Source organism: Pinus tabuliformis, chromosome 3_1, assembly GCF_031772625.1.
Source record: "Pinus tabuliformis cultivar Carrire ecotype Pingquan chromosome 3_1, CPIR1, whole genome shotgun sequence".
Lineage (NCBI taxonomy): Eukaryota > Viridiplantae > Streptophyta > Pinopsida > Pinales > Pinaceae > Pinus > Pinus tabuliformis.
Window position 1 is genome coordinate 362,988,865 of NC_142301.1, and position 13,120 is coordinate 363,001,984.

General features: G+C 36.4%; 1 protein-coding gene across 1 annotated transcript in view; it reads right to left on the reverse strand.

Annotated features, from left to right (window-relative positions):
• Window positions 1–10,898, reverse strand: part of LOC149187196 (dihydrolipoyllysine-residue succinyltransferase component of 2-oxoglutarate dehydrogenase complex 2, mitochondrial-like) — a 122,559-nt gene extending 111,661 nt beyond the window's left edge. Inside the window, exon 1 of the mRNA XM_089411304.1 lies at window positions 10,591–10,898. Coding sequence (XP_089267430.1) covers window positions 10,591–10,680 — 90 coding nt within the window. The 5' untranslated portion in view covers window positions 10,681–10,898. The remainder of the gene's footprint in view (window positions 1–10,590) is intronic.
• Window positions 10,899–13,120: the final 2,222 nt, after the last annotated feature.

Consider the following 13,120-nt stretch of genomic DNA (forward strand, 5'->3'; position numbering starts at 1 on the left):
AAGATAAGAATAATCTTGGTGGAACACACCTTGAGAACCCGTGAGGGGTATGTTCCAAGAGAGATAATGATGAGGTTGTCTATACATCATTGGTCTCGCCAGCATTGTGCTCAGATCTCGTGGAGAGATAGAGTTGTTAGTCAAGGCCTTGCTATGTGACAATGTTGGTTGATATGATGCTAAACAGATGGGTTACCAATCCAACTCTTCTTATGAGAAATTCTTCAAATTGAGAATGACCAAGTACCATTATGAATACCTCCCTAGTTAAGAGGGAGTGTTGAAAAGTGTAACTAGGTTCAGTCTTCATAATGACATGTGTAATTGTGATTTTATGTAATTGATGAAAAGAAGAAAAATAAAATTATTATTTTAATGCTTGTCTCATGGGTTTCATGAGCAAGGAATTTGATTTTAGTGATGGCTCCCATTGTGAACCTTTAGGATTAAGTCATATAGTCACAGAAGTCAAATTGATTCTATGTCATGTAAGGACCCTTCTTGGGCATGTTACATTTTATATGAGTCATTTAATAGGTATGAAAAGCCCTCCAAGACAAGCACAAGACCTCTCCTTCATGTCAGCTACAAAATAGAATAAAGATCTCCTCCAAATGACACGTTGACTCACCCTCCAACAAGTCGGCTTATTTTGACAGGGAAACAACTATAAATAGAGTTGTTCGGCATCATTTCTAAGACAATTTTTCGTCATCATACAATCTGAAGTAAGAAGGTGCGAAGTTTAGCGAGGAAGCTCATTATCAAGTGAAAGGGAAAAGAGTATAGTCGAGTTCTGTTCAAGTCTGTTTTTGGGTTTATATCCTCTACATGCATGAGGTAACAAAAGATTAGTTGCAGTAAAGGGAGCAAAGAAGAACAGTAGTCCTTTTGGGTAGTCGAGTTGAGAGAAGTTCAAGTCATAAGGGAAGGCCAAGTTAGGTTGAGAAAGTTCAAGTCATAAGGGAAGGCCAAGTCAAGCTAGTAGAAGACTCCATACCAAGAGAAGGAAAGGCGTACAAGTTAGAATTAGGATTGCAGACCTAATTCAAGGCAGACGAAGGTTTGAAGCAAAAGGAGGTCGAAGTAGAAGAGGAGTCGAGACAAAGGAATGAGCAAAAGGTTGACTATCATCAAGGGAACTTGTGCCTTCGTCTTGGAGTGGCAATTAGGTCAAGGGTCTTGGTCTTGGTATTCATCAATTGGAATCTCTATAAGAAGAACAATTTGTTTGGGTTTTCCTCTCAAGAGTGAGATGTTTTGGCCCTAGCTAATAGCCTATATTTTGTGTCTCTCGTCTCCTTATGGTTTATGCATTGGTAGTTGTTTGATGAAGAAGAACACTAATAACTTTAGTAAAAGAAGATCTTAATCTAAAGAAGTAAAAAGCACTCACAATCAGTTACTAACATAAGAGAAATCACTTAATTGATATGCCCTAGATTTCTCAACAATGCATCAATGAGTTATTTTCTATTTGTCGTAAACACATAAATTGTATTTAGTTAGGAGAATAATTTCCAGTTGGTGCATTCGTGGAAATTTCACATACCTCTGTTTAGATATTCCTTGTGTGCACCCAACCACCTCTTGCCAACCAAACAAGAGACGAATATAATCATTCACGAAGATATCTACAGGCAATATATACAAGTCACTTGGATAAACCCTCAAGGTGGGTATGTTTGAAGGTGACCTTCTATGTTTAGCACTTCATGATGGTGAGGGATGGACTCATTGTTTGTCGCCATTACACACTTCACCATTGAATGCACGCCCTTCCAATTCCCTTAGGCCAATTTAGGGTTAGCTTTCATTGATTGCAAATCAAGATGGACCACCAAATAAACCGTTTAGATAGGATCTACCAGATATGTCATCTCGAAGAAATTTGAGTCAGAGGAGTGCTTCATCTTTCGTTGCCTTATTTATTATTAGATACAAAGGAGATTTCTTACCTATTCAAGGAACCCAAACCCTGTCCAGTTTCTTCTAGTACTAAAACTAGAGATGTCTATAACCTTTAAATGTAAGAAACCCTCAGACTTTGTGTCCACACTGTCTAGCCTCCTCCTAGACTAAATCATGTTCAGAGGATCACCTCCTCCTTTACAGTGCTCACATCAAATAGGAGGCCTTAAGAGATAGGTTGTGCCAACATTACTTCTAGCTCTAGATCAGTGTGGACCTGAGGGTCCATCCCCCCTTCCTAAAGACCTTTGACCTGTCACCAAATTGAATCCCTTACCAGCAAGTAAATGAGATCATCTAGACATCAATGACAAGTTATAGCTGCCAAGGAGTAGCACAGAAGAAAGTTCAAATTCCCCCCCCCCCCAAAAACCCTTTTGTAGGTCATCATTCTATCTTGAGTTTTCTTCATTCAGCCTCAGATGCTAGGAGAGGTAGATATCTAGTTGACCGTGACCCAGTCCCAAATCCTTTACCTCTATACATCTCCCTCACATTGAGGTCGTTCACTTTTGGATTCAAGGGTTTTCAGATGCTTTCACACATAGACCATGTTTTCACTTTACTTCTTGTTCATTATATAGGAGACTTTTTTAGTGCTCCTATTTTGTATTGACATCATTGTACTCAACAGTCATATTGACATACTTTTGTGGTCAAATTAATATAATAATATAATTATCTTATCTTATCTAGAAGATAGACTACACTCAAAGACATCTTAGTAAACATAACTACTAAAATACAATATTGATGTAAACAATATGATCACAACTAATGCCACCTCTAATAGGCTCAACAGGGGCACCTAGAACAAATCACTCAATTTTTTACGAAAGTAGCAAATAATTATTACTAAATCATGTGCTCATATTTGTTGGAGATGATGACGGTAAGAATTGTTTAAACATGCAACTAAGGGGTAAATCTGGCACAATACTGTCACTTGGATCCACATCCACTTATGTCAAAAACATATTTACTTTAGTAAACAAATCCGATCCAAAATACTAAAAAGGCCCAAAAATCCAATACAAATTTGAGATTCCACAACTCCAGGGAGTTTCAAATGTGGGTGCAAAGTGCCTAAGGCATATTCAGTAACTAGGATCGTATTACTTGGAAAAAGTATCATGAATGACGACACAATAAACACTCAACTAAAGATGTTGTGAATCAAATGACTAACAAATACTAAGAAAATATGTAATTAAACTCGGGCCCAAATTGTTTTGGTGGAGGAACAACAGACAAGCATAGCAGTAGTCACAAAAAAGATACAATCCCACCCTCTAAAGGTGGAGGCAGATTCATGGGTGCAGGGGGGAGGGCCAATATGTTTGAAGAAGGTTGACCTTTCTTCCTTTGATGCACGTCTATTATTGGGCAAGAAATGAAGGAGACAGGAAGCTCCTTAGCCAGCGATACTGTCACTTGGATCCACATCCACTTATGTCAAAAACGTATTTACTTTAGTAAACAAATCCGATCCAAAATACCAAAAAGGCCCACAAATCCAATATGAATTTGAGACTCCACAACTCCAAGGAGTTTCAAATGTGGGTGCAAAGTGCCTAAGGCATATTCAGTAACTAGGATCGTATCACTTGGAAAAAGTATCATGATTGATGACACAATAAACACTCAACTAAAGATGTTGTGAATCAAATGACTAACAAATACAAAGAAAATATGTAATTAAACTCGGGCCCAAATTGTTTTGGTGGAGGAACAGCAGACAAGCATAGCAGTAGTCGCAAAAAAGATACAATCCCACCCTCTAAAGGTGGAGGCAGACTCATGGGTGCAGGGGGGAGGACGAATATGTTTGAAGAAGGTTGAATTTTCTTCCTTTGATGCACGTCTATTATTGGCAAGAAATGAAGGAGACAGGAAGCTCCTTAGCCAGCGATACTGTCACTTGGATCCACATCCACTTATGTCAAAAACAGATTTACTTTAGTAAACAAATTCGATCCAAAGTACCAAAAAGGCCAACAAATCCAAACATGAATTTGAGATTCCACAACTCCAAGGAGTTTCAGATGTGGGTGCAAGGTGCCTAAGGCATATTCAATAACTAGGATTGTATAACTTGGAAAAAGTATCATGATTGATGACACAATAAACACTCAACTAAAGATGTTGTGAATCAAATGACTAACAAATACTAAGAAAATATGTAATTAAACTTGGGCCCAACTTGTTTTGGTGGAGGAACAATAGACAAGCATAGCAGTGGTCACAAAAAAGATACAATCCCACCCTCTAAAGGTGGAGGCAGATTCATGGGTGCAGTGGGGAGGACCAATATGTTTGAAGAAGGTTGACCTTTCTTCCTTTGATGCACGTCTATTATTTGGCAAGAAATGAAGGAGACAAGAAGCTTCTTAGCCAGGCAACCATCCCTTAAATATGTGTTGAGTTGTACAAGGTCAAGACTCAGAACATCCAAGCAGGCCCTGGTTGCTCAACTGAAAAACAGATCAATCCCCAATCTTAACCATTGCATTAAAAGCATCAAGCTCGCTTCCAAAAGGGATGTGGAATAGAGTATAGGTTTACAGATTTAACTTATGTTCCACCAAGACTCCGAGACGAGGGGACGCGAATGTGGGGAGATGCACAATGGGGGCGTGTGGGAGTACCCTCAAATTTTAGGGAAATTTAGGGGGGACGGGGAGACGTCAATGTGTGTGTGTGTGTGTATATATATATATATATCTATAGATATATATATAAAATTCAAATTCATATTCAATAATGAAAGCATGAATATATTGATCCATACATAATTGAATTAAATAATGAAATACATTGATCCATATTCATCGTTCACACTGGTACATACATCATTCATACTCAACACTCATCCATACACGATGAGATTCAATAATGAAATAAGTTGATCCATATTCATCATTCATCATCCTAGAATCTACATTGATTTAAAGAGTAAATCTATTATTCATCATTCTAGAATGTAAATTGATTTAAAATTTAAATTCATCATTCGTGAATTGTCATTCTAGAATCTAATTATAACTAAGCAAAATAGACTATAGTAGATACCAATGTTGTTGGAACTAAACCGGTGATCAAACCAGAAAACCCCTAGAACTGAGAATCAATCAAAACTAGTAAAAAAAAACCAGACCAAAAAACCAATTGACCAAAAACACCTAAAATATTCATATTTTAAAGAAAAAACATATATATTCATGTGCATCCATATATATCCAAACCAGTTATACTAAGCAAAATAGACTATAGTAGATACCAATGTTGTTGGTACTGAATCGATGATCGAACCAGAAAACCTCAGAACTGAGAATCAATCAAAACTAGTAAAAATAAAAACCAGACCAAAAAACCAATTGACCAAAAACACCTAAAATATTCATATTTTAAAAAAAAATATATATATATTCATGTGCATCCATATGAATCCAAACAATTTATAGAAAAATAAGCAAAAGTTCTCATTTATTTATAAGGGTGCATATAACCAAAATAGCACTAAGAGCAATCCATCTTTGAACCAAAAATACATCAACAAACAGGCTCTAGATGGCCTCTAGCATCCAAAAAATATCATGCTACAACAGATACTTATATATCATCAAAATCAATACCTATATTGGGATCTTAATCATTAATATCACCCTCTAAGAATTAAAATAAGATAGAAAAAACGTAACATGTAAAGTCAAGATCTTGTTTGAGTGATGGGTACATTTTTAGTAGGGTCGTGATAGAGGAGTTTGACAACCAATGCCACTAACATCAAGGTACATAGAGGGAGTGGTGCTCTTGATTCAATGCTAGTTCCATACCCTCGTACATGACAAAATCCAATGGATATGTTGCAATCCCCTTGATCCTAAAATCCTGAGAAATTGTTAAGTCTGCTTGATTTTGAGTGAGATCTAAGATTCTACTTTCTCCATATGAAATCCAAGGTCGAAACCACTCGCAAACATCCCAACTAATTTCATGATAATGTTAAAAATTTAACATTTACTTTAACATTTAACATCTTGAGTCACTTTCGCTTTAAGAATTTAACATTACCATGAATTGCATAGTAATACTAGGGCCATAGGCTTGAATATTAGTCTTCCCCACACAAAAGTTCTTGAAACTCAAGAGGGGTGCTTCTAGGTGTCCCCCATCAAAAGGGGTGCTTTTGGGCGTCCCCATTTTGAGGGGGTGCATCTAGAAGCACCCCTTTTGGGGAGACGCATCCCCCACATTAGGGAAATGTTTCCCCTGCGTCTCCCCATGTCTCCCCCAAAAGGGGGACGTGGGGAAACGTTTCCCAAAGCGTCCCCCCCCCCCACATCGCAGGTGTGTGGGTATCGTAGGGTGTGTGCACCCCACCCTGGGTGAGGCATCTCTGTGGAACACTGAATTTAACAGCTTTCTTCCTTTAAGAATTGAGAAATATATTTCTCTTAGTATTTCATTGTCCTATTGACAATCAGTGTTGCAAGATGGGCCCTAGTCTTTTCTGCCAGCAAAGGCTTTGCAATAAAGGAATGGTTTTGAACAATGTTAAACTAACAAAAATCTGACAGGCTTTCCATTTTAGTGCATCTTCCAAAACTATTGCTTGACCCTTGGAATATTGTTCTGCAGTGAAATGGCAACACAATAGACAGCTGTGTTGTTACTAATGATTATAGATACCCACAAGGACTCTGTTGATAGGACTTCAGCAAAAGGTTTACCAGAAGAAATTCACCTGCATTTACAAAAAAGAATGACTTCTACATTCATATTTTGCCATGTTTACAGGCACATAGCAGCACATTGTCCAATGATTGTAAATCAGCATGAGAAAAATATAAATGTTTTCCAGAAGAAGAAGAGGGAGTAGGGCCCAACATGGAGAATCAAAGCCAACAGCTTCGGCACCCCAGATTCTGCAGTAACTGATGAGGAAGATAACAAAGGTGAAAAGAAAGCATTTGATGATTCAGGACAGAACCTACAACTTAATGCAAGGCCTTTGGAGAACTTGAAAGAACTTGACTTGTGCGAGGACAACCAAAAGTAATCGAAAAGATATTAAATCCAAGAGTTGAGGAAAGATCAAGCTCCAAGTATTTCCAAGAAGTTTTAAACCATACAAGTAGTCACAATAATTCAGAAGATAAATACTTAGAACCACGGTATGGGACCTTGTTTGTCAAGCAATGGAACACATCCAATTGAAGGAAAAACCGAAAAAGGATTTCAACTACAATGAAAAGCAATAAAATCAGACCTGGGGAAATTTATGAATAATCCCGAAATGTTGAAAAGCCTGTTAAAAGTCTTTGAGGTCAGTCATTAGAGACAAGGCACAAAGACAAAGCGTCTGAGTCTGATATGAGTTAAGCCCCAGTGTTTGAACTACCCTGTGGAGACAGGCCAGTGACAGTTATAATCATCATGTCATATTTTGGTATCCATAATATAATTTTCATTTTTTTAAATGTTTGGAAAAATATAAGAAGATCGCAGGAAGGTCGATGTAGGAACTTGCACAAATTTATAAAACATTCCAGTCAAAAGATTTGTCTCACTTACTCTGGTAGTTCTAACTTCTTTGTGAAAGCCTAGTTACAAGGTTTGGCAATCTGTTCCACCACTACTGGAGCATGTAATATCTCCAATTTGTGTCCAAAGCTTGACCAGAAGTTTTCTGTGTTCATTATCTTCATGAGGAACAATGTTTGTTTGGAAGCATTTAAAATTTAAATTGCCATGTTAATTGACCACTGGTATAAAAAAATTGTCTGCGATTATCTGTAATTTTGACTTAATTCAGCATGCTACGAGATTCACAAAATAGTTTTATAAAAAACACTGTATAATGATGAAGTTTTCTACACAAGTAAACAATTTTGATAGTTATCAACTTATCAGTTTTTATCTGAGTGAAATTCAGAAAACCATTGGTTCGGACACAATTGTTAAATAGATCTATCCATCATTGCAAGACTTCTTCTATGCATCATTCGATCTCTCAAATTTAATCTTTAACACTTTGCTGCTTCCTTTCTACCCAGCATCCAAACATGCATTTGTGTTAGTAGTTTGAAAAGCATATGCATAATATGCCTAGTTTTGTTCACAAAATATGTCAATATTTAAGTGTTTCCTAGAGGTTCTCACTTGCACATTTCTTACAATAATTTATTTTGCATACAGTTGCCCTGATCCTTGCAAAGCTGCGATTTTTCTGTCTTGTGAATTAACTTTCCTAAGGAAGCATTTCTGTAAATTTAGGTGGAGGAATCAACCCTCTCAGCATGAATACAAGCAAAACACATATCATCAATCAAGTTCCCATGCCATCATCAAAGTTTTTCTCTGGCTTAAAAGTTCAAAATCATTGATCTTCAATCCCTCAATTTCAAAATCCATATTTGAAACTGCAAAATAAAGAAGTTTGACCATATTTTTCTTTGAATAATATTGCTCTTGTCAGGTACTGATAAAACAGTTATGAAAGTTGTAAAAAGAGAGATATCAAGCTTTTTATTCCTTGGCCTCTATGAGCTCATACATGTGGGAAATTAAATAAGAGAGACCCTACTAGGAGAGAGGTAAAAGTATAGAAAGGACAAATGAATATAGAGCTGGGTAAATGACTAAAATATATTAAATGGGGAGTTATATTGAAGATTTGGTTGTGACTTCTTGGTTAATGAGGGTTACAACTTTATCACTAGAAAATGAAGCCTTTGGGTTCACCAAAATGGCAAAAAAGTATGATAGACTCCCTTTGATTCTGACCACAACCAAGTTGAAATCTACCATTCTGTAACCAACATACTTTGGTAAGTAGCTGCTGAATCCCAATACCATCACAAGGATCACAACAGCAAACAGCTCTGATGGTGGGCCACTCACTTCCAAGGTCAACAAGGGTTACAACCTTATCAACAGAAAACAGAGCCTTTGAGTTCACCAGAAAGGTATAATAGACTCCCTTTGATTATGACCACAACCACGATGAAATTTACCATTCTGCAACAAACCTACTTTAGTAGCTGCTGAATCCCAGATTCACAATACCTTCACGAGGATCACAACAGCAAATGGCTCAAATGTTGGGGTACTCACTTCCAGAACACAATTTAGGCACACCAAGGGCTTGGATTACAGATTAAGATAGCATAATGACCACCTCTAATCCAAATAATGGATAAATGTAATTCTTAATCTGGACAAAGTAAACACATAAAATAAACACTAGATAATGTGAATGTGGAAAACAATAACAACTACCTTATGTCTCGCTGAAATTTTGGGAACAAGAAGAACTGAAGCTAATCCTAAGCACACAAAGAGGGTGTTTTCACCGAAGAAGAGACACATTTACCCTCTGATCACATAAATAACTTCAAAATAAGAGTTCAAAGTAAATGCACTCCCATTTGACAACTTTCTAGAGGCTCCCAAACATAAACTGAAGAAAAACAAACTTAAGCTCCAGAATAACATAGGTCCATCTTGCTCATATTTGGGTAAAGTAGACAAATGCGATCAAAATATGTTTTCAATTTGTCGATGAATATGAAGGCATGGCCACTGAGAAGCAATCAGTGGAGAATAACTGTTAACTGGACCCAATTTTCCAGACCACATAAAGGATAAGTGGAGTTGAAGAAAATCACATTCGATTATCATAGGGGCAGTCGCATGGTTACCAACCGAGACCCCAAACACAGCTCACAGAGCTGCAAGGGAGTGTCATGGGAAATGCCACTGTTGACCTACAGCCCTCCATACTGGGCTCTAAACCACAAGATTTCAATGCTCCCTGGCAATATCAGAAGCAAGAAGCCACCACAGCAGGAAAATGATGGATGTGAAGTTCATGCTCCAGATATTGAGCAACCAATCAAGGGATGGAGAGGGCCTCACAACGATGAAAAGCAAAGTTACAGAACTTAGTTTCATAATAATCTTGGCCAGGCCAGAGAATAAAAGTTTGACTTATACTCAACACAAACATTGGAAACATCCAGCTAATACGTAGAAACTAAAAGGTCGGCAAATATTTTATGTTTGGATTATATCAAGAATCCCGCGAGGTTTACATTGGGCTTGAAAATCAAACACGGCCACAAAATCCCCATCTATGACCTTCGATCACCTGAGGGGAAGAGATGCAAAATGACATAGAAAAATAACAGCATCGAAAATCAAAATATGCCCTGGATTTAAAGAAGAAGAAGCCCTAAATTTCTTTATAGTGTCGAAACCATCTTGGAAAACTAGTTGCAATCCGAAAAAACTCCTTGTGCAGAACAGAAACTACTGTACTTCAAAGGTCTTCGCCGGAGATTAAGATCCGCGGTGATAGTTAGGGATCGATACTCGATTACAGCCTGGTTATGCGTGCTCTTCTTTTAAATGGGTATTCTATAAATCTATGCTTCCACTAAAATGTAATGCGGAAAGATCACGTCCAGAATATACAGAATATCACCATGGATCCTTCATTGCAACAGACCGAAAAAAAGCATAATAATGATAGGCAATTGCAGGATGAATGATAAGAACAACATGTCGGAAAGCTGATGCAACCAATAACATGAAGAGAAGTGGAAAACCTACCAATATACTTGATCGAGAAAGATGGGCCGAGAGGGGGTTCTTCAACCTGGCGGTCCTGCCAAGCCTGGCTGCTGCTAACAAACTCGCCATGGCCGCCCACCTTCAGACGACAATGTTCAACCGAGAAAGGGATATAGAGGAAAATCAACGGGCTCTGTTATTTAAATAAATAATAAGAACCTCCCAGAAATGTTGGAAATGTTGGGAATGTAAACGCATACAGAGGAAAGAGCCGCCGCCCCTAATGGCGAGAGAAGGAAGGGCGGAGCCTTTTAAAGTGTGCGGACAGTCCAATTATTCGTTCTTTCTTTCCAGTGTTATGGTCAACTTCATATTATATGAAGCTGGCTCCATCTTAACCATTCAGCAGTTAAAGATTTCTGTAATTTTGGAATTATTAAATTTTTATGGTTTATTTTTTTATTATAAATACCAATGTGTTTAATTAATTTATTAATTTTATATTATGCATTTTAATATATTTCATTTATTTTTTATTTTGGAATTATTAATATTTATTGATTATTTTGTTTAATAATTTAATGTATATATATATATTTTTTTACGAAAAGTAGAAATCATATAATAAAAAATTTTGGCTAACATTTTTCGAACCAATCAGTTTAGTTCATTATGAAGATCAAATCAATTAGGTTGGTTCCAAACATCATCCAAAAAATTTTGTTATGTAATTTCTACCAAAAGACTTTTCGTAATTCATTATGGATCACAAAAACCTAAATTCAAAAACATTTATTTTTAAAATATATTTTTATTAAAATATTTTTAATTTAATAATATTTATTTTAAAATTATTAATATTTACCAATATTTAATAATTTAATATATTTATTTTTTATTAAAATATATTTAATTTAATGGTATTTTTAATATAATTACTGACGTGGACAGCTCAATGAAATATTACCTAAACATTGAGATGTAATGTTCAAATTTTCATGTATCAAATAAATAATAACATTGAGATGCTTTAGCCTTAGCCCAGACAAAATTACATAATAGATTACAAATTGAAACAGTGTGTCTCACACAAGCAACAAGGTTAGGGAAATTAACCAAGAATAAAGGAAGACTAATCCGCATAAAGGTGAGCTCCACTAATCATAAGTATGACATACTTAATAAAACCTCAAGTCTAAAAGGAACGGGAATATTCATAAATGAAGATCTCATTCCGGAAGATCAAGTAGAATTAAGAAAGGAGGTTCAAAAGGTAAAAGAAGCTAGAAAGGAAGGAAAATGGGCAATAATCAGAAATAGAAAAGCCTTTATTCGAGATAGAAACCAAAAAGATAGAAATCAATAGCAATTAAACATGCTCTGGATCCTTTCTTGGAACTGTCGAGGCTTCCCATGGAATAAAGGCGCCAAGCTAAGTTGGATTTCAAATGATGTTGATATTATTTTGCTTGTTGAAACTTGGGAGCACGAAGAATCTAAAGTCCCTAACATGGATGGCTTTACGCTATGGTCTACCTGGAACAAGCGATCCTCCCGTAGAGGCATTGGGGGAATAGCTTGTTACTTAAGAAGAACATCCCCCGCCCCATGCTAGGATTTATAAAAACGACCCTCACAACCAATATAGTTGGATAGAGATCAGTGACATTAATAATAAAAAGTCCTACATAGCAATATGTTATTTTCTCCCCATCAATTCTAACTTCTATAAGATGAAGAATCTAGATAAAATTAACCCTTACAATGGTTTAAAGAAAGATATTTCTAACCTAAGGAATGACAGTAATATCCTTTTAATAGGTGACTTTAATGCTCGAACTTCAAACAATCAAGCTATTATTCTAAGCAATCATTCCAACCCTAATCCTCCTTGGTTAGACGAAGACCCTACTCTGGTTAGTAGGTACAAAAGGAGCTCTGAAGACCTTGGGGAAAATTTGTTTGGGTCGGAGCTAGTTAAGCTCTTTAGTGCTCAAGATCTCATAATTTGCAACGGTCTAAAGAAGTGGCCCAATTCTAGCAAGATGGCCTGCATCCATGTACTTGGTAGCAGCGTGGTAGACTACGTTATTTCCGATCTCCCATTATACAACGAAATAATAAATTTTGACATCTTAAACGACCACGAACCTGACTCTGATCATAGGCCTTTACTTATAACTCTCAATTTTGTCATGCATAGAGTTCCCATAGAAAATAATATTTATAGCCAAAAGAACTTAATATTTGATATAAATAAAAACGATCTCTTTCTAAATGAATTAAAAACTAATTTGCTTCCTTTATCTAGTATAGACAACATAGAAGACCTCTATCATAATTTTACTACAACCCTCTCATATTCTATTAACAAGTTCCCAATTGAAGTTTCAAATAATAAAAGAAATAGCAAAACCGATCCATGGTATGACAAAGATTGTAAAAGTGCAAGGAGAGCAATTAAGGAAGCTGTTGATGAATCTCTTGAAATGGACAAGATAAAAATATACAAAGCCCTAACTAAAAGGAAAAAGAGGCAGTACATTTGTCAAAGACAGGAGAATCTCTT